Genomic DNA, 24,690 nt, shown 5'->3' with positions numbered 1-24,690 from the left:
GGTATGGTCCTTATGGTGCACTTTTTCTCCATAGCAGTCCACCAAACTACTGAGGCGGATGTAAGTATTGCTCTAATCACGCTCCTGTTGAGCCAGTGGACTATCCTACATGCCCAACATCTGTGAGTCTTCTCAGTGCGCTCCTGAATGTGACACTTCCAATTCAGTTTCCTGCCCAAGATATAAATTAATTTTTGAACATTATTTCATATAAATGTTGACCGAGAATGCGCCTCAAATGATCCATCCGCTTAGTCCAATTTTGCCATACACTTTCCAACATTTCAGGAATAAATGTTTCAATGTTGTCTTCCAATGCGTCAATTGAAACGAGCTTGTGCGTAAAAACATTAGCTTTAGCGTAGCCCCACAAAAAAAGTGTAAATGTGTTTAATTGCACGATCTAGGTGGCCAATTGAACGGTCCAGAACGTAAAATGAAATTTTCACCGAACTCGCCTCTCATTAAGTCCATTGTTACGCGTGCTGTGTGGCATGTGGCACCGTCTTGTTGAAACCACTTGTCATGACGTGCATGGCATGTGGTTTCAACTCTTGCATTTTGGGCAAAAAAAAAGATGGGCATCATCTTACGGTAGCGCTCACCATTCACAGTTACATTACGATTCGCATCATCTTTGAAGAAGTACGGTCCAATGATGCCATCAGCCCATAAAGCGCACCAAATTTTGACTCTGTATGCATTGGTACCTCTTGCATTGCTTCCGGCTGATCTTTACTCCAAAATCGACAATTAAGCCAAAAATGTGCGCGCGATGAACTTTCTTAACATAGCACACATTTTGATAATAAAATTCAATAATTTGCTTGCGTTGTTCGTTTGTAAGACGATTCATGGTAAAATTAAAGACCAAACTGAAGATATTCCACAGTAAAACAAAACACGAAACTTGCGTAAGCTGTTTAAACCAGTGTTGTCTAAAAGATAATAGCTAAAAAAATCACCCTTTAAAACAAATTTATTGTGAAAAATGTTGCGTTGAAATAGTGTATGTTTACAAATAGAATGCAATCCCATGGCAGCCGGTTGTACGTACCGGATTGACCCGATGGAGATCTTCATCGGCAAGGGCTGCCGCCTCAGTGTATAACACACTGCTACAACAACAACAACAAATAGAATGAATATATTGAATATTGACTTGGGCGCTGAGGATGGAAGACAACATATATGGATCTTGATTTCGTAGTACTTCACGCAAAATGCTAAGACTTCTATTTATTACGATTCATTTTAAATATGTATTACAGACAGTGTGGCCGACAACGAAGAGGCTCAAAATGGAGTGGAAAATTTTTCGTTTTTTTAGAACCCTGGAACCATTTAGAAAAAATATAATTACTTTAAGCAATATTTTTCATGTTTTATAAGCAATTTAATCCAATGACATAAAGTTTTTCTTTTAATGTGAAAAGTATCAATTATTTATTTTTATTAAAACAGCAAAAACGTTTTTTAAAAGAAATGGCAAATTTCAAATAAATTTCTTAATTGAGTTTATAACCAATTTAATTGGATTTTTGAGCTTTTCATAAATGCAAATTGCAAAATTGGTAATAAATAATACAATTTCCTTAATAGGTCTGATTTCAGCAAATTTTTCAATTGAAAGTAGTTTTTCATTTTTTAGGTGTTCCATTGCATCTTCATGTGCAATTTTATAGCTTACTATCATCACTGACTTAGTTTATTTCTTTTGGAAATTATACTTCAAGTATGTTCATAAATATTTATATTACTTGTGTACAACCGCTGGGGAGCCAATTTTGCTTCTTCTAAATTTTTTATTTAGATTTTAGTCAACCACTCACACCGTTTCTGGCGGTTTCTAGCTAACACACCATCTGGACCAGTTTTTACACACCCTTGGTGTAAGGGTGTCGATGTGGATATCTTTTTGATCTGAAGACAGAGTTATTTTCTGGGTAAACACTTGCCATGATGCCGTTCTATGTACCGGATTTCGAAAAAAGATTTAAACAATTTCAATCATGTTTATATTTCGATCAATAAAAAAATGTATTGAAAATTTCAGCAGCTCTATTGTACTGATTATTAGACTAGCCACCTAAAACACGTTTCAAATTGGGGTGCATGTGATCCAATCCCATCTGTTGTTTGGTAATTTCTTTACAGTAATCAATAAAAATTCTTAATTTCTTGGTCAAATTAGGTCGACTATTTCGACTCTGGGGAAAAAATAATAAATTCATTACCCAGCCATACCAAGCACACAAAATAATTAAAAAATTAACAATTTTTCCATTTCGTTTTTCTAAAACGGTAATTGATATTATGATTTTCGTGATTAAACAGTTTCATATAAAAAATTAATTGGATCAATTAATTTCGTGATTGAAACCGTTAATTTTTTTTCTGTGTACAGCGGAGTAACAATAAATTGTGTCCACATATTGAATGAATGATTTACTTAGAATGCGCCACAGAACTCATAAATAATTGGGAATGGACTTTCCCTTTAAGAATAGAAAAACCATGTGAACAAAATTTTAATTTACATACCTAACTAAAACAGTAAAATTAAATTAAATGTATGTATATCTTCTTGAAATATTATTTTCATATATAGTATGTAGATATATGTATTTAAATTATATTCTCAATTATGAGCGTATTTTAATATTCGCTAAAAACTTGAGGAATACAAAGGAAACATTAACAATGGCTATTAAAGAATACAAATACGTGGTGATTCTGTTTTGACAAAGGAGCAAATTAAAATCTTATACGTTTTATGTCTTCCATTCGAAAGTCAGATCTTAGTGTGAGGATTGTTTTCACTTCATTTTGAGATATGCGCCATGGCAACTCTGAAGAATTTTGAGGATTCCAATATTCGTTGACCTCTGATACTTTTTCCAAATTTAAAATTGTAGCGATTTGTGTCAAACGTGTCATCTTGTCCCGAACCGACCAGGATGTTGCACTTGCCAGATATGCCCCTAAGGCTCGCACTTCCTGGTCTAGCACTAAGCCACCCAAGCGATTGAAGACACATTTCTTTATAGTTTTTTCCAGCCGTAACGTTAGCTCCGAAGCTACAATACTAATGAGCGCATCATAGTTTCGTGGTGTTAAAAACTGCTTGAATGTATTCAGTAGTCCGTCTATTTGCACTATAAGATATTGCACAAACGTTTCTCCTGCCTCGTATGCCGACAATTCGTCCTCCGTCAACTGATGCTTATAACTAAGATAATGGTCGACCCAAGGATGTAGCCTCGGGTTAATTGCACTCGATCTCAATTGTTGCATGCCGAAATCTACACATGCTTTCAGTGTGTCTCTAACTGATTTTAGTTCCGACAGACAGCTTTCAATCAACTGTTTCTCTATGGTGGTCATTGAGGAATAAGTTCCAGCTATTTCATGTTCCATGGTCCTCCATAATGTGTCAATATATTCCGTAGCTATGTCTGCATTATTTAAATATACAAGAAAATTAACTCGAGCCTTTTCATTGTCGCTAGAATGTAATTTTCCTTGCTGCAATGAACTTTGGATAGCATTGTAGGCTTGAGTCAAGTCAATATATCCCGAAGGATAACCAAGTTGCAAGTGTGACTTCAGGGCGTTTACAAAGTCATTGTCTAAGCTTGCTGCTGCATTGTTTATGACGGCGCACGTACCATTAACAGACATGGTAGTTAATGATCGTCGTATTGATTTTCGCAATATAAAAAATACATCGTCTACCATTGAGGAAGATAGCTGACCATTTTCATGCACGTCCAGGGCAATGGCTTTTATAACACTTTCTTCCATAAAGTATCTTTCAAAAAGTAGATATGTCCCCAGTAACTCTTGGGTTTGTCGCCTAAGATCGGATTGTTGCAAAACTCTGTTCAAGTTTTCAATTTTATCATTTCGCATTGTTTTGTCTTCGGAACACTCTTCAATATCGGCTGCAACACGTCTTTTCATAAATCGAAAATAGAGTTCAACTCTGGAATGCATTACGGTTATTTCCACGATTGTGCTATCAATATCTTTGGGATTTAACTTGTCTAGGGATCCACCCGAATTCATACGATAGTGTCCTAGTTTCGAAGCTCCAGAGGAGCTGGTATTTGGATAACGTGCCCGAACGTCATTAATTTTTTGTTTTCTTAAATCGATTTGGCGATTCTTAGAAAAGGTGGTTAGCAAGTTTTTCACATCCTCGTCGCATTGGCGTTGTAATATTTTTAGCATTTCTAGTAGGTGACCGGCACCATAATAAGCTTCTACAATCGGTTGATTTACTTCAATTACCCTTGCGGTATTTTCAAGCAATGATGTCATTGCGTCTGCATATGCTATATGATCACGTTTATTGGCTTTCGCAATATCCATTGTGTTTCGTAGTTCTTTTTGATTTTTTGTCGCCAGCTTTGTGCATATGTATTTGGAAAATTTTTCTATTCCTTCTTGGTGGTGACCAAGCAGGGGGAATATCTTAAAAAAACGTTCGACCGACGCTAAGTCGTCCTTCTTCACAGCCTCCTCAAAACGGCGAACCGCGATTTGGCGCATTTCGCTCGTACCCGTTTCCAATGTGCGTACAGATTCACTTATAGAACTTGCTGATCCTTGAACATCGTCAGCCGTACGTTTCAATAGTTGCAAATCCATATCTAGAAAACGGCTTATATGCGCAGCGGCAACCTCATAGTCCTCATCGACGATAGCTGTCGTAACGCCCTGGCTACACAGCTGTAAATCAATTAGATCGTGCACTCGCTGCTGACTTTCGGAGACTCGACAGCGGGCCAAGTCAAGCCTCCTTACTTTAGCGCTAACTGATGTCGCCAACATAGCAGTGTGAACAATTTGGTCATCCAGTTTGTTTGTATCCTTGCCGACATTGCTCATCTTTTTCGTAGCTCTGGTTATACCTCCCAACCTTGCTTCGATTTTGCACTGTTTTCCCAGCAATGTATCCAACTCGTTATTAACCCTTTCCTCCTCGGCTTTTATTCTAGACAAGGCAATATCAATGTTTTTATCAACATTAAAGTCAACATCCCTTAATATAGCCGACAAATCCATTTTGTTCTTTCTAAATCAATTTTTTAATTATGTTAACAGAACCACCAAACTTGACACGAAAACAACTTAGTGGTGGTCACTTTCCACGTCAAGGTGGATCGATAATAGGTCTGTGCGTCTTATTTTTAAGGTAAAAGTTAGCATTATATACCTACGTTAAGCTGGGTATTCTGTTCAGCTTTTCAGGCGGAATGCTGTCAAAATCCATATAGAAAAAACATCGGCCAATGGTTAGAGGAAAATAGGCGCAAAAGTAGTAATCTTGGGCCGTTTTATTTACCATTCCAGCGGGTTAACTAACTTACGGACAAATAAAACGCTCTTCCCGCTTAACCCTTTGTACTTTAAACATTAGCAGCACTGACACATATCCACTCGTTACATAGTTGAATTAAGAAGTAAGGCTCACTTATCCAGCTGATGGAATTGTCAAACTCCAGAGTTGTATTCAAATCATATTATAACGTCTAATGCCAAGGCGGATTTAAAAAGGTGGTCTCTCGCTAACAGGTGATTCTTGTATGCATTCTCTTTGTTGTCATCTTCTTTCTCGCATATTCTCTGCTCATGTACGCACACGTACATGAGTTGACAAAACCTCGATCAGCTTCTTCTTTTAAGTAAGTCGCACAGATAAATCTCCGTTTACACTGCTCTTCAAATCCGGATTTAATAGCTCAATTATCTGTTTTCCTAATGTAAAATCAGCTCATGAGAGCTTTAAATCGGATTTAATGAGCATTGTAAACTGGTTTTAAGGTTCATAAATGTCTAAAACTGCTGTTTTTACTTGCGGTATGATGTATACTTATTCCAATTTTTTTACTAAAAAAATAGTCCTTTAAACTTGATTTAAAAGGTGCCAGAAGATGAAGAAAGTTTTTATTTCTATATTTCACAACCTGTTTCAAAACAATTGAGCTTAATTTTGTAATAATTTATAATTTATTTATTTTCTATTTAGGGTTGATATTCTATTCGGCTTTCGGAGTAGCCGCTGAAATTTTCAATTGTTTCGCGAGCGAAATTTGACAGCAATCCAATATTTTTGCTTCCATAACAAAACACGTTTCTTTATCTGCACTTACTGTTTTCTCTATTTTATATACTTTTTCTCACATAAATAAAGAAAAACGAACCACTGAAAACAAAAAAACAAACAAAAATTATACCGGAAATAGTTTTAATTTGTTTGCCATTTTCCTCCCTATAGGCAGAGTACTACTTTTCCGCCTATTTTTAGCCAACGTTTTTTATATGGAGTTTGACGCATTTCGCCTGAAAAGCTGAACAGAATATTCAGCTTTACGAAGGAACAAAAAGAGAAACTGGTTAAAATTCTGCATTAAGTGAATGTTTATTTGATTCTTCTTCTATTCCTATTACATAGGTATATGATTATCGATTACTTAAAAAATTACTAAAAACTGTTATAGGCTACATGCTTAAAATATAATGCATACATATGAATATCATAACAGAATGATACTGACAACAAAAAAGGCTTGCTCACGGCCTTTACTGTTACTTACAGAGCAGTGTGTCTGTTAAAATAATAAATTAAAATGCTGCATTCGACATGCCAATTTGCATGAGTTTAATCTGTGCATCTTTTGCGATATTAAGAAGACCAAGCAGACCGTATGTCTTTGGTCGTATACGGTCTTTGGACTTAACCTTCTGTAGTGAACACTGGCTTTTTTTTGTCATCACAGATACGTCACACACAAACGGCGTAAATAAAAAATCGCCATCTCCGTAGTCTGGTGTTGGAAGCATTGGGATTGGGATTTCTTTTATCGTCCTTCACTACAACGTGTTTTTAATTGTTTTGAATACTGCGTCAATTGTATCCATGTAAGCGTTTGTTATAAACAGTGATAGTAAAATCGAAAAAGTTAATATTGTGAACACAGAATTTCGTGATGTAAAAATCCGTGCTGAAATAGAAATGACCATTTGATTGATGCAGAGTAGAAAAAATGCGAAAAAATATACGTATATACCAATGGTGGGGGAAAAAGATGGCTATAGTAACCACAACACTCTTTGATATGTGTCCCATGTGATGGACAGGGATAAACGGATGTCTTATCAAAAAAGTTTTCATTACTCTGCTTCTTCGCTTTCCATTGAAATTTAGACACAATAAAATACGCCAAAGTCAACGTTTGTACTTATTGTATACGGGTATATATTTGCGGCGATGCCAAAAAATTTGCAACATACATAAACTAATCAATAATGCGTGATTGACTAGATATAAAATTGAATCGTCAACCCAATATATTTGTGCACGTGAAAATGCCGTGTTTCTTTAATAGAGACAGACATCCGCTTAGGGCAAAAATAACATTTTTGAAACAACAAGTAATCAGAAATATTACAAATTATAAAGGCTGATAAGCTTTAAAGATATTGAAAATAATGTCAACCAAATATTACTTTGTTCTATATTTATGAAATTAGTTCAAATTCCGATTCATTTGAACGTTTTTGGCAGCACCGCTAAAATCGCCATACCTTTGATTGTGTTTAGCTCCTCAATCGACCAATCATTCGCATGTAGTGGAATAGATCGCTTGAAGTAAAAAACCCTTGTAAAAACATTTTTTCTTAAATTTGTTGTCAATTTATGATTTGTCGAGGAGAATAGTTTAAAAATCCTGTTGCCCGAGTGAATGGGATTTGTGAAATTTTTGTAAGGCGTCAGAGTTCCTCTTAATCCATATTTTTTCTAAAACCACTCATTTGCGTAGATTGAGTGATTGATTTGGATGTGAGATTGTGTGTGTGTTAGCTTGGTTGCAAATAATGTGAATTTATGAAAGAAAATTGAAAAATATATTGATATGTATTTATTGTGTGTGTTTGCTTAGGACTCGAAAACATTGTTTGTCACCAGGACTCCGAGATTGTTTGTGAAGCGCTGCCATCCAGTTTAGTGGGGATAACCTGCAACTTTAGGCAGCGAACAGCAGTTGAGATAAAGTTGACCCGATTTCTACATTTTTGTTTTTGTGTTCTACCGCCTCTGAAGAAAACACATAGAAAATGAACAACAAGGCTGACGTCAACAGACGGGTTTTGGCTATCCAAGCCAAAAAGAAACGGCACAAGCCAAATAAGAAACGTGGAAAAGCAAACGGCAATGCTGGCGGCGGCGGTGGTGGTGGTGGTCAACAGCATATGTCTCAAAATGAGGGAAACGATGCGACGCCTTCACCGTCCGATGCTGTCATCGCTAACCACCTCCAGGATGATAATAGTGAGTTGAAGTCTCCGGGTTCCATGCCAGATGTTTGCGGCATTTCTTCAAAAATCTCAAAATCATTTTGCGCTGCACCCTCATCGAGTGGTTCGAATTCTTTGGCCGGCAATACGCCAATAACAGGATCGTCCAATACTTTAGACGAATCCGTAACATATATCGGCGGCACAAATACATCAGCTAAGAAATGTTCAACCTACATACAATCTTCAGGAGTCTCCAATGATGAATATTTGCCACAGGAAAATTATTTGGAGCATTTAAATCATGATGACTACTTGCACTATCATCAACAGCAGCATTATGTCGATCCAATTTATCATGCCGAATATGTGAAAAAACAACAAATAATACAGCAACAGCAAGAACAACAACAACAACTTTATCAATATCCACCACGTAGTTCTTCCAATGATTCTGAGGAATCAGAATTGAATAGTGAAAATGAGGAACAAGAACTAAAAGAAGACTATTGCAAGGGAGGCTATCATCCAGTGAATATAGGAGATCTATTCCAAGGTACATACATATTTTTATAAATATTATCTTAATATACATTGCAACACAAAGCAAGACGACATACCTTAAGAATATAAATGTTTGTTTAGACCTCTTCTATGTTATTCTAAGATATCAGAGCATTTTGGACATAATAATCCACTTAATACATTCTAAGCACACTTTCCATGTATATCGTTGTGTTAGAACGAAAATATAGCGCTGGCATGTCGCACACACATGCATGCATAAACATATGTATATGCTGCATAGCGATACTCTTTATAAACTCCCAAAAATGAACGAGGGGACCTTTTTGTAATTTTAACTATTTTTCGTTCACAACGTGAATCACTACTATGACGATCTTTCCAGAATGAAAACCAAAAAACCACAATGTCGATCAATCTAGTTAATTGTTCGCTTTTTTTTGTTGGCGAAATTATATTTCTTTCTGTGTGGATGTAGTTTATTTTTTATTGTTCTGGTTTTGGGTTTGTCATCATCAAGAGTCTATTTATGTGTTACATGGGATGTTTCTTTGTAAATGTTTGCATTTATGCACTGATTTTTCGTTTTTGTTTTGTTTACATTAGTAACAGCAACAACAATACATATCTCTGTTTACTCATCGTAAACAGCAACCTAGCAGTGAAATTGGGAAGGGCTCTTTGAAACTGACCTATAGAACAGTAACAAAAAAACTTGCAAACATTTCTCGTTTTGGAGGTCAGACAAAAGTTTGATGACGAGCAACATTTTAGCTCCTTACAACCTGAATGGGGCATTAGATTAGACCTAGACGAAGATTGGCTGTAGACATCACCAAACCAAACCAAGATATTGCTTCTTAAATTAAGCCAAAAGAAAAACAATTTATCCATTTACATTGCATTTTGAACTTGTTATCTAAATTACATACCTATTATTTTTTATATCCATATGTCAAAAGTAACTATTTATCCGTTTGCGTCGCATTTTAAACTTTTTGAACTAATTTTATACCTATTCTCACCGATATTTTTTAGCGTTTTTACGGTGTACTTGGGGTTTGTAGCTTCATTAAAAGGTCTTAATACAGAATAGCCCCTATGTGGGCTTAGCAAATTAATTTTTACTTATCAGAATAAAGGATAAGCGGCGTTCTACTTTTCGCCCGCTGACATTTTTGGAGATATAAACCTTTGTTGTTTTTTGACAACATACTCCTTCTTCTTATTCTCAAACATTCAAGAATAACAAATTTTCGAAGAATTTAATTATTAACTAGAGATGTGATCAGATCCATTCAATATCAGTGTTTGGAACGTTCTGATACTTAGTGATTTGTAAAAAATTTGCAATTCAATAAAGTAATGGAAATTTCATAAACAAATACGCCTATTAGCAGCTCAACTGAATTTGGGTTGTAATCTGCAATCAAAGCATAAAAAAAAATTTGCAGCAAAATTTTTTTTAAGGAAAACGCCAGTACATATTTCACATCTTTCTAAAAGCAATAGGCTTTGAAGCGTGTTTGCGTCTAGAGGAATAACTTTTTTGTAATGGCCAATCAAAAAAAGTAATGTAATATGTTAAAAAAAAAATTGTAAGCCTTCGATTAGCACTATGTTTACGCGATTTAGCATTAAATATTTGTCTGACTAGTCCCTGTCCCTATTATTTGGCACATAACTGTATATGTTTGCGTGCGTACGATTTTCATAAATGGGACAATAAAATATCATACAATCACATTTCAAGTGACAGTTGGCTGAAGGATTGAAACGCATGCCATAGAAAATGCACATGTGCGATTTATTTTTACCAAATATTTTTAATTACATGCATTTCTATTATATGCACATACCTCACTTACCTTAATTAACGAGGGGATTAATTTATTTTTTTATGTTTGATTCTTAGTGGTAATATATTTAGTAGCCTCCGCAGTCAAAAAAATGTATTATAAAGATATACAATATTTATGATGCCAAATAATCATTTTAAAAACTTAAATCTTAACAAATTAAAAATATTGTAAGATTCTCCCGGCACGGGTTAACTGATCAGTACGCAGGTTGGAGCTCGGAGCTTGGCTAGACGTCGGAGCTCCGATTTGTGTGATTATCATGAAAAGCTCAGCATGAGGCTTCCGACCGCGTCCACAGGTTGCAGATTCTTGTATGCTTTATACGGAGTAGCTGTAACTGCAGTCGGGGAAAATCAGCGGTTTTAAGTGAAGCGAGAGAGTGAGAAACCGGACGGCACCGGCTCTTACTTAAATACTGAGTGAAAATGATACTTAATATGACAAAGCGAACTATTGGCACCTTTAAATAACCAATGGTCATCATATTTCCGCCGCGATCGGTTCTTTGAACGGGAACAAGCATGACGAGGATCACTCCCCATTCAACAACATCAGCATTGTAAGATTCTTAGCCTTAATTCAATTGAATTGCGGTACACTGCTGCGGCAGCCCTTACATACAACCGGCTCCCATGGGATTGGCGGTTTCAATATTGAATTTTGATTGAATTCATCGGGTCAATCCGGTACATACAACTGGCTGCCATGGGATTGGCGGTTTCAATATTGAATTTTGATTGAATTTTGGTTTCAATATGTTGCTGCAGCAATGTTTTGTACACTGAAGTGACAACTCTTACGGATTATAAGCTCTATCGGGTCAATCCGGTACGTACAACAGGCTCCCGTGGGATTGGTTTCAATAAGTCTTAACCCTTTGAGGACAAAGAATTAACCGCTCGGTAAAGTTTGCATATTCGTAATAATTATTTTATTTCATTTATTTATTTGTTTCTTTGCAATACTAGTAATATTCGCATTGCATTTGAAGCAATATACCTCACTACAAAAATATTATTTAACTCTAAATAAAAACAAAATTATTAATTATTCTTATTAGATTCCAAAAGAAATGGGCTTTGTAGGCTACCAAGGCAATTAACAATAAAGCAGGAATACTGAAAATTATAGCAACAGCATTGGTGATAGGAGAAAAAACTACATACCGAGAATATGGCCAAAAAATAATTCAAATATTCAGAAGCGGCAGAAAAAGCTTATGCCAAAAACGAATGTAAATAAAAAAGGGACGAAAAGTAGAAATCAGGATTAATCAGAGCTAAAATAGAAATTTTCAATCGAAAAGCATTGTTTGAATGAGAAAAAATATTCTCAAATCAATAGGTGAAAAGTTCCTACATCGAGCAATAATCACAACGAACGAATTTTTTGGAACAACGAACAAGATATCCTAGCAATTACAATTTGTGTATTTTTAACAGAATGAGAGAACGTAAACGAAAAGATACACAATTTTTAATTATTTTATGAAACAACCGTTAATATAATTAATATAGTTTTCAAAGGAAACAACAAGAACTCTGACGAATTTCGTTATATTTTCACGCCTGCGAACATTAAATACAAATCGAACAATGCTATTCATAATACGCCTTTAACATGTTGACCATCGTAGTACCAGACACAACCTCCATACCATATCTAATAGCAGACATCAACAAAGCAATAGCCAGTAGTTTCCCAATTAATAGGGGTAAACAAATGTGCGTAGTATATGGTCCAGTACAAACCCCAGTCACTTAATCTAATCAACAAATCTAACCTCATCATATCCCAACAAAAGATGAAAATCAACACATGATTTCCAAACAGCATGGCTTTAGTCTATAACGGGTTAATTCTGAAGGCATTAGTACTATTCCTTCAACAAACATGACCCAAACAACGATTAATTCCAACCTCCAAAGCATCATGACAATCACTTTGGCCATTAAAAAGAAGCAGAACATCATCTGCATATAAAAAACTGCAAATAAATAGATTTAAGAATTCAGCAAATCATTTATATATAGAAGAAATAGCTCGGGCCCCAAGACCGAACCGTAGGGAACGAACAACAGAGGCCAGAGGGAGAATAGAGGAAACATTGTCCTTCATGATAACAACTTGAGTCCTACCACATAGGATAAAATAAGTTTGCATACAGAGTAAAAAAAAGTTGAACTTTAAACAAAGTTGCTTTGCTAAAATCATTAAACATATGGAATTAAATGCCTTAGTAAAATCATGGGAAACCAAAACACTAAGTCTATCCAAATTGCTATTGCTATTTAATAATTAAAGTGTCGCCAGGATAGAAAAAATGTTGCATCTTCCACGAAAATCATGTGGATAGAAATGTTTTTTTGTTGAACGAGTGTATGGGTTTTATGTTTTTAGGGTTTTATTTTATATTAATTAATAAAGTAAACATATTTTGTGTATTTAAAACTTCGTTTGGAGTTAAGATAGCAATAAAAAAAATTAAATAACGCAAATTTTAGAAATTTACCAATTTAACGTTGACAATAAAATAGTTGTATATGAAAAATCTAAGAAATAATACAGTAATTTGTAAATGTTATATACGGTTATATACAGTATATCCAACCTTGTTTTTAAGAACAGCTTCTATACAATTCTTAACTTACGGTTTCTACCGGGGTATTACACCATGCTTTTTGAATATTTTCCCACAAATGTTTTTATTGCTGCAGGGAAGCTTAGAAACTTGGCGCTTGAGTTCAACCCAAAGGTTCTCAATGGGATCGAGGTCGGGGGACTTACTTGGCCACTCAACAACGTTCAAATTATGACCCTGACACAATTCACTTAACAATTTTGATGAGAGTTTTTGGTCATTATCCTGTTGACATCTCCATACAAGTGGAATATTCCTCAGCTTATGGTAGCATAACTGTATCCAACAAATCTATCCATTGTGTTTTCAATTAGATGTATCGGACCTACTCCCGCCCAAAAAACTGCCCCAGGTCATGGCACCTCCTCCTCCATGTTTAACCGTAAATTTGATATGGAATTCATTCCATACGACGAAAATTTCACTCTGCATCATTACCAAACAAATTGACTTTTAATTCGTCGGTCCAATGATATTTCGCCGCTTTTTTGCTCCTTCTGTTCCGCACCATGTTTTATAAGCCAAAGCAAAGTTTCACCTCTTCTTCAAGTTTGCTTGTCTGACTAAAGGAACCTTCCGAGCTATTTTACTTGGTAGTTTTGCAGACACCACTCTTCTTCAAACGACACAACATTTCAAATTTCCTAAAGTTTCTTTAGAAGTCTTGAAAGGGTTTCGTTTCGCTAAAGTTTCTGTACGATTATCCGTAACTGGAGAGGGTATCTTTTTCGCGCCGCGCCTGTTAATTTTATATATTTTCCTTTCGAAGCTGCCGAATAAGGCGTATTTCTTCTTCACTGCTATGACGTTCACGACCATGCTAACATTGTTATAAATTAAATTTAAATGTACATTGATTCCCTATTAAGTTGATCTCACCAAAACACTACTCAATGAAAAAACACAAATAATTATTCTCATTAAAAAAACAATAGGATTAAAAAAACATCTCAAAAATAAAAGATAAAAATTGAATTTCTTTTAGATTGAAAAGAAACTTACAGCTACTTTTCTGTTCACATGTGTACAAAATTCCACATGGGTAGAAAATTTTTTCGAATATTGCTAAGAATTCAAAATAAATCAGATCGTGTATTCTATTTAGGCAGCCAGAGATTAAAACACCATAGCACACAGGATAGCTGTGAGCTCCACACAGGCTGGAACATTGAGGTCCGATCTGTGTGGTGTGCATTGCTGTTTTTGTCCGATTTGGCTGAAATTATGCACGGAGTGTTTTGTTATGACTTCCTGAAATTTCGCATGCTCGTAGGAGAGGTTTTTTCTTACCGAAGGACTTTTTAAACTCCTTTCATTAGGTCTTCTTTGCACGAGTCGAAATATTTAGTTGTAGCCTCTCTTTTATATCTCTGGTTGTCGTAAAAGAATTTCTATTTGCTAAAATTGCAACATGATCATCCCCAAGATTTTCTGCCACGTAATTTTTTCAAACTTTTATTTGACTTCCTTATTTTATACAAAGCAATAATTTTTCTTACCCCAGATTCTGATATTTTATACTTGGAACTCAAAGCTTTCAATTTCATCTCATTTTCATACTAAAATATCTTTTTGATTTTCGGTTAAGGGCTTTATTTCGAAAAAGTAATGGTCAAGTTTCATCCGCCTACGTTTACTCGTTTCTATTTTTGGCCACCTTTAATATGCACTCACGACAGTGTGCGTCATGAAGTGGTTGGTTGTCAGCAGGCACGGAACACCTGTGAGCATCACACAGACTGGAACATTGAGGTGCAATCTGTGTGGTATTCATTGCTGTCACGAAAATAGTGGAATGCGCCATACGGAGTCGCTGGAACGGCAGTCGCGGACAATCAGCGGTATCGAGCAAGGAGTCTCAGTGAGGGACCGGGCGGCACCGGCTCTTGCACCAATACTGAGTGCCTATGATGCTCGATATGACAAGGCGAATTATTGGCACGAATATCCGCCCGCGGCTCGGGCCTTCCCCTCATCAAGTGAAACTGCGCGGAATATAGGCAATATGGTATTCATTAAAGGAAATTTTGCGTAGAAAACGAAAATTGGAAAAGAAGAGAATCCTAAGCCCGCATGGACCCTTCGGCAAGTCCTTGGGAATTTTGAACCCCTTTTGAAAAAATGTGTATATCTGAAAAAAAGTTGTACTGCTATCGTTGGTTGAGGGGATTCAAATTTGGAAAATTTAACCTGAATTAAAATTCAGAGAAAAGGAAAAAGGACCTATCACAAAGAAATGAACATAAATTTATTGTTTAGAAATCATCGCAAGCAAAGAATTATATAAAAATATTGGGCTATTTTTTTTTAAATTGTTGTAATAACGTATAATAATTCTTTGCAAAATACTGCTCCCTTCCCCAACACGAGGTTTGCACGTTAGTTGCTTTTTGTATATACGTGTTCTGCAATTAATTTCCTTTAATTTTAGTGCCATATCGCCTATATTCGGCGCCCGACCTCCAAAAACGGACTTCATATTGGTATTCCTGGGGTCACGAGTTTCCCCTAAACTGCACTACAGCTCGAGCCACAAGGCTTCAATAGTCCATAGAATATTGAATAATTTCTTGGCTTTCTAAAAAATATTGTATTTTGTGTATTGCTTGTATGGTTTTTCTTGGCAATTGTCATATCACGTTGACATGCGTAGTTGCATAATAGCGTACTGAGGGTTACCCTATATGAAAGAAAAAGTATTGTACTTGTAGGTTTTTTGTTAGTGTAAACGTAATATTTAGAGGGACTACCGAATCTTATGAATGAAGTTAAAATTTGTTATACGTTTAAAATAAGAGATTTAATGGGCGGGGTGAGAGAGATAAATTAAGAGGGACATAATTATTAGCTATGTAAATAGAATAACTTTTGATAAAAAGGTTTCGATAAGATGACTTATATGGAAATGGTTTGGCCCAAGACAAGCTTGTTGAGAAGATGATCAAGCCATTTTAAAGTCGAGGGCCGAATATGACTGACGTCTTAATTGCTGGCGAACTTATTTTTTTTTGTGTTTTTTTTTTTTTTTAACAATCGATAAGAAGTTCTGTACAATTTTTCTAACCAGACTTCTGTTTTTTTTAAACAACACCTCAAATAAAATATTTGAATATTAAACCCAAAGAAATAGATGGAAAAAAATCGGGAGTGTATGAGAAGCCTTTATATAAATTTTTATTCCATATAGTGCTATATTGGCCGTGAGAAAATACTTGACCAAAATTTCAAGTTGCCCTGATATAGGCAAATAAAGAAAGGAATAGGTAGTCCAGTAGATTCGATCAGGGCACACCATGTTGTTTGTTTTTAACATATTCATTCCAAAAAACGAAATCAATTATCACAATCCGGGACAGGGTAACGGAGTGACCAGTATATTTTGTTTGAACACCCTACATAAAATCCCCTGATGGCGAAAACAAATTCACCTAAAACTAGATTTACAAATTAGCACTTAAACAAAAATTAAAAGTGATTTGGAAAGGAATCCCTTTGTGGCGACTGTAACAACATTTGAAATTTTCAAGCAGAAGACTAAAAATTTTTTATGCATGATTAGAACCCAAACCAATTATATATATTAAAAAAAATCAAACCAATTATATGTAAGAAAAACAGAAAAATAATTTAGTATGGGTAAGCCAAGCCAAAGTAAACCCCAAAATTTATAAATCTGTTTTTTTTTTTTTGCCAATCGTTGTCTGGTGAGGTGTTCAGGACTTGAGTTTACTGTGATTATACAAAACAAGTTTTAATCCTGATTAATAACATTTTAGGTAGCTCCTTTGAATTGTAGTATCAGGTAAGAATAAACACCTCCGATGACATTGAGAGCTATCGACCCATTGTCTAGAATTCGATACTGTTGCCATTAGTAATTTCGTTATTGTTAATGTTTAATATTGGGTTCTTAGGCAGTAAGCATCAAATGTTTTTTTGTCAAGCATAGAATAGCAATATTTTTATCCTAATTAATGCCATTTAACGTGAGGAATGTTTATTTATGTATTTTTGTTGTCTCATGTTTATATAATAAATTAATTGTATGATTGTTATTTAAAGAAATATGATGTGCAACAGTTTTACCATAATGGGGTGATGAAGTGAAACGTAGGTTGAAAAGTGTGGAGGATTATGGGATCGCAACACAGAGACTTAAGAGTTGTGCTTCGTCCATAAAGTGTGTGTTTGGCTTTTTTATTTTTTTTTTTTATTTTTATACATTTTTAATTGTTGCAGTTCTTTAGGGCTAGATTGATGGGATGAAACCACACCCAAACATAAGAGTTGAATGGGCTGGTTTCACTTGTGTACATGATTTATTTTACTCGTTTTTCAAAACAGATGATCAAGCCTACACAATCATACTCGTTGTAGCTCTCTTGTATATAACTATTTTCTTTAACTGAATATTGTATTTTTACCCACTTTTTACACATGTACATAGCTTAATATCGAACGTATTCGATTTTTTCCTAACTAATAATTTTCCCATATACCATTTTACTAATGTCATATTATACGTTTACTAATCGTAAGAGCTCTGAGTTTAGGTGGGCTATGTAATATATTTTTTTCTTTTTCGGCCGATAAAATATGCATCGGTATTGGAAAAGGTAGTACACTGCTTATAGTGAGGAAAATGGCAAACAAAATTGAGTAGTTTTTTAACTTATGTTAGAAAAGTACGTCTTATGCATAGTGTGATTATCTATAGGCCTGATGGCTTCGCATTGCATGAAATGAACTAAATAAATAAAATATATTAGCAACCCTTGAAACCATTATGCTGCCATTGCCGGCATCATTTTTGTTTGTTTTATCGGATTAGTTAGTTTTTTTTAGTTAGTTTTTTTTTTATTTATTTCCGAAAAATTAAATTAAATATAGAAAACAATAAGTGCAGATAAAACAACGTGTTTTGATGTGGAAACAAAAATATTTTATTGCTGTCATATTTCGCTCGCGAGACAATTAAAAATTTTAGGGACTTTAGAATACCAACGAAGTAGAATAGAATACCAACACTCGTGATTTTCCTGAGTCGAGATATATCATGGTTTGTAATTTTCTCGTGAGCCGTGATTAACATTGTGTGTCGTGATTCATGCTCACGCACGAAAAATTTTAATTCAATCATGCTAACGCACGATTATGTGATAATATTGCTAACTCACTCACGAATCACGTGACTTGCGCAAGATTCACGCGTTACAGGACTACTCACGTGCACACGAAATGGATTTGTTCTGGAATTAAGTTAAATCCAGATCATTAAAATTTCAATGTAAACGTGCTATAAGCGGACAAAACTAAAGCACCCCCAATTCAAGATAAAAAACTATTGAAATCAATATTTCTCACATATTTCTGTCGTAAATCCAAAGAAGATTTATTAAATTTAATTCCTCAGTTCTTAAAAGATGTCCGTATGTCACAGGTAGGAGCAGTTGCCTTGCCCAATAACAAAATATTGATTACACTCTGTCAAAATCAGCGAATAGTACAACTCTGATTTTGAGTGTGCTACTAGTTCGCACCATTTTTCCTTGCTTGTGTGTGTTTTGTGGTTCCCCGGGGCGAGATAGCTGTGAACACCACACATACTGGAACATTGAGTTCCGAACTGTGTGGTGTTCATTTCTGTCACGAGAAGCTTAGCTGCGAGCTACCGGGCGCGTCCACGGGTTGCGGATAGTGGAATGCTTCATACGGAGTAGCTTAGGCTTTGGTCGATACTGCACATATTAATATAAAAAGGACTTAAATCGATTTTTTCGCTACTTTAAAGGAAAAAACTTGACTTAAACCTTTTTTTGGAATTGCTATAAATCTATTGTTTGCAATTGTATCCTCTTGAAATTTTGAGGAATGGTGCATTTGACATTTGTCCTGCATAATAAGGGTTGGTACTCTGCTCGCCTTTTCACGCGAACAACTGCCAAACTTCATGTAAAAAATACAGATGAAAATGTGTGAACATTTTAATTGCTTCTTTTAGGCAAAATACTTAAAATTAACAATTAGATAAAAATTATCCTAGTGTAATATGATGGTAGGATTGTGTTGGTGTAAAACATGTGGCATAAACAAAATACGCTATTTTGGTTTCTGTAGACAGTTTCAAATTTCAGTTCACCAGTATGCTGATAAAAAAATTCAGCAGATAATCCACAGAGCCAAGCTCAACGAAATTTTATTGTTTCAATTGATTCTTAAAGAAAAAAGATTTGTCTAACATAAATTTGAAGTTCTATTGTAATTTTATAAATGGTCCGTGGGGCCTAAAGTCACCAAATTGGACAAAAAAAAAAAAATAAAATACAAGATGTTAATATGAATCTTTTACACAAGGTGGAGCATAATACGCAGCATATGAATACATACATACGTTAATAAAAATGGAATTTTTGAGTTATCTCACTCATATAGTACCTATGTACATTTTATATATACTCACCACTCATCAAATCTCGTACACTTGTATAGATGTAAGCCCAATACACATGACGATGATACATGTAATATAAAATACTTACAACGTTTATTTGTGTGAAATAATTGAAAAGAATGCAACGACCATAACGATGGTCAATGGGCGATATGGTGACAAAAACCATAGTGAATGCACTCAGTTTGGCAAATAGACTTGGATTGTGGGGGAACAAAATCTACAGCAGTTACATAGATGTACAACGAAATTAGTGAAATTGCGATATTGTCATTAAACAGTCCAGCCAATCATTTTCGTATGAAAATCATTACAGGCTGTTTTCTATAGAATGGATCTACTGGATAGTTATACGAATTTGACTGATTTCATATATCTATTAGGTTGGAGCTACGTGAAGAAGAAATTGCATTAAACAGAAAAATATTTTTTTTATGTTACAGGTCGCTACCATGTTGTCCGAAAATTGGGTTGGGGCCATTTTTCCACTGTGTGGCTTTGCTGGGATTTGCAAGAGAAACGTTATGTGGCCATTAAAATCGTTAAATCAGCTCAACATTTTGCCGAAACTGCACGAGATGAAATAAAAATACTCAAATCTGTACGTGATTCAGATCCCAACAATCCACGACGCCAGAAGACCGTCCAACTGCTGGATGATTTTAAGATAACTGGTGTAAATGGAACACATATATGCATGGTGTTCGAAGTACTTGGCGACAATCTTTTAAAACTTATACGCAAGTCGAACTACCGTGGCATACCCATTGAAAATGTGAAAACCATAACGCGACAAGTGCTCGAGGGTTTGGATTATTTACACACATGCTGTAAAATTATCCACACCGACATAAAACCGGAAAATGTGCTGTTGTGCGTAAATGAAAACTATGTACGAAAATTGGCCAACGAAGCCACAGAGTTATATATCATGAATTTTAAGATGTATCCATCGTTCGTTAGCCGCGCTCCAAAGGAGTATCGTGAACCACAGATAACAGGCAAAATGAGCAAGAACAAGAAAAGGAAGCTCAAGAAGAAGGCTAAAAAACGCTTAGAACTGTTCAGAAAACAATGGGATTATTTAGAGCAAAGCGGAACCTCGAATGAACAGCCACAGGATGCCAATGTTGTTAAAGGCGAAAATGAAGATGGAGTTGCTTCGCTTGCTGGAAAATGCTTGCAGAATGGTGATGCCTCGGATGTTGATAACGATGAGGATGATGAATTGCAAGACGATATTGCTGAGGAGAAGGCGGCCGACGCCGACGCTGATGACGACGACGAGCATGCCATGGAAGAGAAAGTAGGGCAAATAAAACCGAAGCCTTCTCAATCGAATAATGGCCGACATCAACAAGACGAGGCGGAGACAACTAATGCGGGCGCATCTACTTCAGAAAATAAAAAGAAGAAAAAGAAGAAGAACAAGAGTAAGTACTTTGCACAAATACACAAAGGGTATGTAAATAATTATTTTTTTTTTAATTTCTCTATTTCATTTTTGCAGAAAAGTCCAATCAGCAGCAGCAACAACAGCAGCAGCAACAGCCACAACAACAAAATGAAAAGCCTGAAAAAACAGTTGCTGGAAATTCAACAACATCGTCCAGCAGTGGCAGTAATACGCTTAAAGGTGAACAAAATGACTCCACAAGTAGTTCATCCGTTACATTGAAGGGGCAATTGTCCCAAACCGCCAATGAATGTGGTCAAAAACAAAAGAAACAACAGCAGGGGCAGCAGCAACAAATAAGACCTCCAACTAAGCCTAAAAACAACAATAACAAGACAAATCAGAAAAACAGCAACCAGAAAAATACCAATCATTCACAAACACAACAACAACAGCAGCAGCAGCAGCAACAGCAACCACAACAATTGCAGCTACACCAGCAGCCACATCAATTGCAGCTACATCAGCCAATTGTTAGTAATGGCCCTCCATCGGAGTCTGAAATACGCCAATCTAAAAAGGACCCTGCATTGGAGGCCTGCGATTTTGACGTTAAGATTGCTGATTTGGGCAACGCTTGCTGGGTTGATAAACATTTTACCGAAGACATTCAAACACGACAATATCGTTCATTGGAAGTGATATTGGGTGCTGGTTATGACACATCTGCTGACATATGGAGTACTGCCTGCATGGCCTTTGAGTTGGCTACCGGTGATTATTTGTTTGAGCCGCACTCGGGTGATAATTATTCAAGGGATGAAGATCACATTGCCCACATTATTGAATTGCTTGGGCCCATACCTCCTCATATTGTATTCAGAGGTGCATATGCTACACACAGTTTCAATCGCAAGGGTGAATTGCGAAATATAACTGGTTTAAGGCCTTGGGGACTGGTTGATGTTTTACATGAAAAATACGAGTGGTCGCTGGATGAAGCCGAAGCTTTTGCTGAATTTTTGAAGCCTATGCTACAATTTGATCCCGCTAAGAGGGCCACGGCTGCTGAGTGTCTAAAACATCCTTGGCTAAGAAGATAAAATACACTGTCTAGTCCCTGCAACCTTATCCAGTTCCCCCACCACCACGAACACAACATGCCCATTATCGCGTCAACATCAGCAACAACACCAGCAATCACCACCACCGCCCATAATACCACGACGAACCCAACATCACCAACACCACCACCTCCCCCATCAGCAACTAGCAAACAAGAAAGGCGTTTATTACCCCGTTTATCATTGCCACCACCAAATGTTGGTGAAAGCTTGCTAATTGCGACGGCTGCATCATCATCATCGTCAAACGCAACCTATCTACGCTCTCCATCTTTGCCCGCCGCCATACCTTCAGAGACAAGTCTAATGTCCCCAACTAACAACAGATCTCCTTCTCAGTCTTTAATGTCATCAATTTGGCGCTTATCAACATCCAAATCTTTATCACCACAACCGGCAAACCCTGCAAGGACAAATGCTGCGCATAATTTGTGCTGGCGCAAAACAACAACATGGCGTCGCATTTTCAAGAAGAAATGAAACAAAAATTCCGATTTTTCCAAAATCCGTCTTCAACGACGATCGGTGGTATTTCAAATTGTCAAATATATTCTCAAACTTGTTTAGGCAACTTTTTCCTTTATTTATTTATATAAACACAGTGTGTACATTTCTTCGTGGGAGCTTTAAGAAAACTCACACCGGAAATGATAATGAAAAGCAGAAGCAAAACATTACACAACAGCTTATAAAAATCATCAACTTTGTTTAGAGTAAAACTAGAATTCCTTGACATGCGAAGAAAACCTTTATTATAGAAAGAACAGATAACAAAACTATCAGTTAGCAAATAAATATGAAAACGAGTTAAACAAAATAAAAACTTCTTAATATGACAAACACTACGAATTTCAATGAACATTTTATTTTGCACATTTTGTTGTTTTCTTTTAAATTACTCCATTTCTTGTTCTGTTGAAAAACATACATATTTGATTGAATTTTGTTAAATTATCTGCAAATAATTTCACATTTGTTCGTTCATTTCAAGTAGCAACAACAGCAAACACACCCGCGCTTTAAATTGTAAAACATTTAAATGACTTTGTTTTAATAATACATAACATTAAAAAAATCAATAAATAATAATAATAATAATATAATAAATTAACTTATTTTCCTCATACCACTTCCTTCTTTCATTTCCAACATTGTTTTTTAACATCATTATCATCCTCATCTCTCATCGTTAAAAAAAAAGAAAGTAATTACACAGTTAAACCCTCAAAGGATATACATACAGCTACAATGAAAACTGTGTTGAAACATACAATTCTATGAAATGTGGACCTTTGTAAATTTATTTTTTATTTGAATGAGACACTCTCGTCCCCCCCTCCCCAACCCAAACAAAAGATGTCGAATAAATACACAAAACTCTTTAGCAAATAATATTAAATACGATTTTGAAGACCATATAAATGCGATAGCATAACTCACAAGAATAAACGTTGTAGTGAATAATAAATATTTAAATATTGCAATCAAGCATGCGCATATATAGAACACAAACACCACCCTAATACTACAAAAAAAAACATATAATTTTTAAACGTTAAATAAAACAAACATAAGATGAGTATTTATGTGTTGTGGTCATTTGTGGCAATGATGGTTGAAAGACGATGATATTTAAAGCAGGTGTGGGCACACTATTCCCAAGCACTAGTGCACGTGCAATAGTATGTGTGCGAACATTTGTAAACATGTTTATATAAAAATTGAATATTCATCCTTATTCCCGTTGTCAAAGGCGAAAATCGACAGCAGTTGTAGTCGAAAGCGAATTTCTCGACAAACTGGCCTGATGATTTTTAGAATGCAATAAACTTATATATCGATCGTTTTCGTCAACTTTGAAAGTCGAATTCGACTTATGTACAAAAATGTAAACGAATTTTCGTCCCGGCACGAGATAGCTGTGTGCACCACACAAGCTGGAACTTTGAGGTCTGATCTGTGTGATGTTCTTTACTGCTACGAGAAGCGTAACTACCAGCGACCGGGTGCGTCCACAGGATGCGGATAGTAAAATGCTCCATATGGAGTAGCTGCCACTGCAGTCGCGGAAAATCAGCGGTATCGAGCGGATAGTTTCAGTGAGAGGTCGGGTGCACCGGTCTTGCACAAATACTGAGTGCCCATGATGCTCGATAAGACAAGGCGAGTTATTGGAGCCTTTAAATAACCAATGGCCACTCTGTTCCCGCAGCGATCGGTCCGGAACGAGCTTGCTCACCTGCAGGAGCTTGACGAGGATCGTCACCTCCACATGAAAATGTGGTAACAACAACAACATGATATCATTTTGTAAAAATTCGACATTCGACTACGCGGTCGCCAACCGAAATAAGGGGTATTAAAAACAATCCCGTATCCTAACA

The 24,690-nt window shown here is 35.8% G+C and overlaps 2 protein-coding genes across 3 annotated transcripts; one reads left to right on the top strand and one right to left on the bottom strand.

Moving 5' to 3' along the window:
• Positions 1 to 1,529: 1,529 nt before the first annotated feature.
• Positions 1,530 to 5,154, bottom strand: LOC106088438 (conserved oligomeric Golgi complex subunit 4). The gene has a single exon (XM_013253962.2). It carries the CDS (start codon positions 5,071 to 5,073, stop codon positions 2,758 to 2,760), a length of 2,316 nt encoding a protein of 771 aa, XP_013109416.2. The 5' UTR covers positions 5,074 to 5,154; the 3' UTR covers positions 1,530 to 2,757.
• A 1,668-nt stretch (positions 5,155 to 6,822) lies between these two features.
• Positions 6,823 to 23,151, top strand: LOC106088435 (SRSF protein kinase 1). 2 transcript variants are annotated; one of them, XM_013253958.2, is made up of 4 exons: positions 6,823 to 6,930; positions 7,953 to 8,863; positions 20,230 to 21,219; positions 21,297 to 23,151. In XM_013253958.2, exons 2-4 carry the CDS (start codon positions 8,128 to 8,130, stop codon positions 22,283 to 22,285), a joined length of 2,715 nt encoding a protein of 904 aa, XP_013109412.2. In that variant the 5' UTR covers positions 6,823 to 6,930; positions 7,953 to 8,127; the 3' UTR covers positions 22,286 to 23,151. The 2 variants fall into 2 exon arrangements, with proteins under 2 accessions (XP_013109412.2, XP_059226036.1); XM_059370053.1 differs by lacking the exon at positions 6,823 to 6,930 and adding an exon at positions 7,619 to 7,774.
• The last annotated feature ends 1,539 nt before the right edge of the window (positions 23,152 to 24,690 follow it).

Source organism: Stomoxys calcitrans, chromosome 5 (genome assembly GCF_963082655.1).
Source record: "Stomoxys calcitrans chromosome 5, idStoCalc2.1, whole genome shotgun sequence".
Taxonomy (NCBI): domain Eukaryota; kingdom Metazoa; phylum Arthropoda; class Insecta; order Diptera; family Muscidae; genus Stomoxys; species Stomoxys calcitrans.
Note: the sequence above shows the minus strand (reverse complement) of the source record. Positions and strands in the feature narration are given on the sequence as shown.

What these genes read in the sequence shown, in the direction of transcription:
- LOC106088438 (XM_013253962.2), bottom strand. Translation starts at nt 5,073, where the DNA reads ATGGATTTGTCGGCTATATTAAGGGATGTTGACTTTAATGTTGATAAA.
- LOC106088435 (XM_013253958.2), top strand. Translation starts at nt 8,128, where the DNA reads ATGAACAACAAGGCTGACGTCAACAGACGGGTTTTGGCTATCCAAGCC. An exon ending in TATAGGAGATCTATTCCAAG is followed by an intron (nt 8,864 to 20,229) that starts GTACATACATAT and finishes TTTATGTTACAG; the next exon opens with GTCGCTACCATGTTGTCCGA. An exon ending in GAAAAAGAAGAAGAACAAGA is followed by an intron (nt 21,220 to 21,296) that starts GTAAGTACTTTG and finishes TCATTTTTGCAG; the next exon opens with AAAAGTCCAATCAGCAGCAG.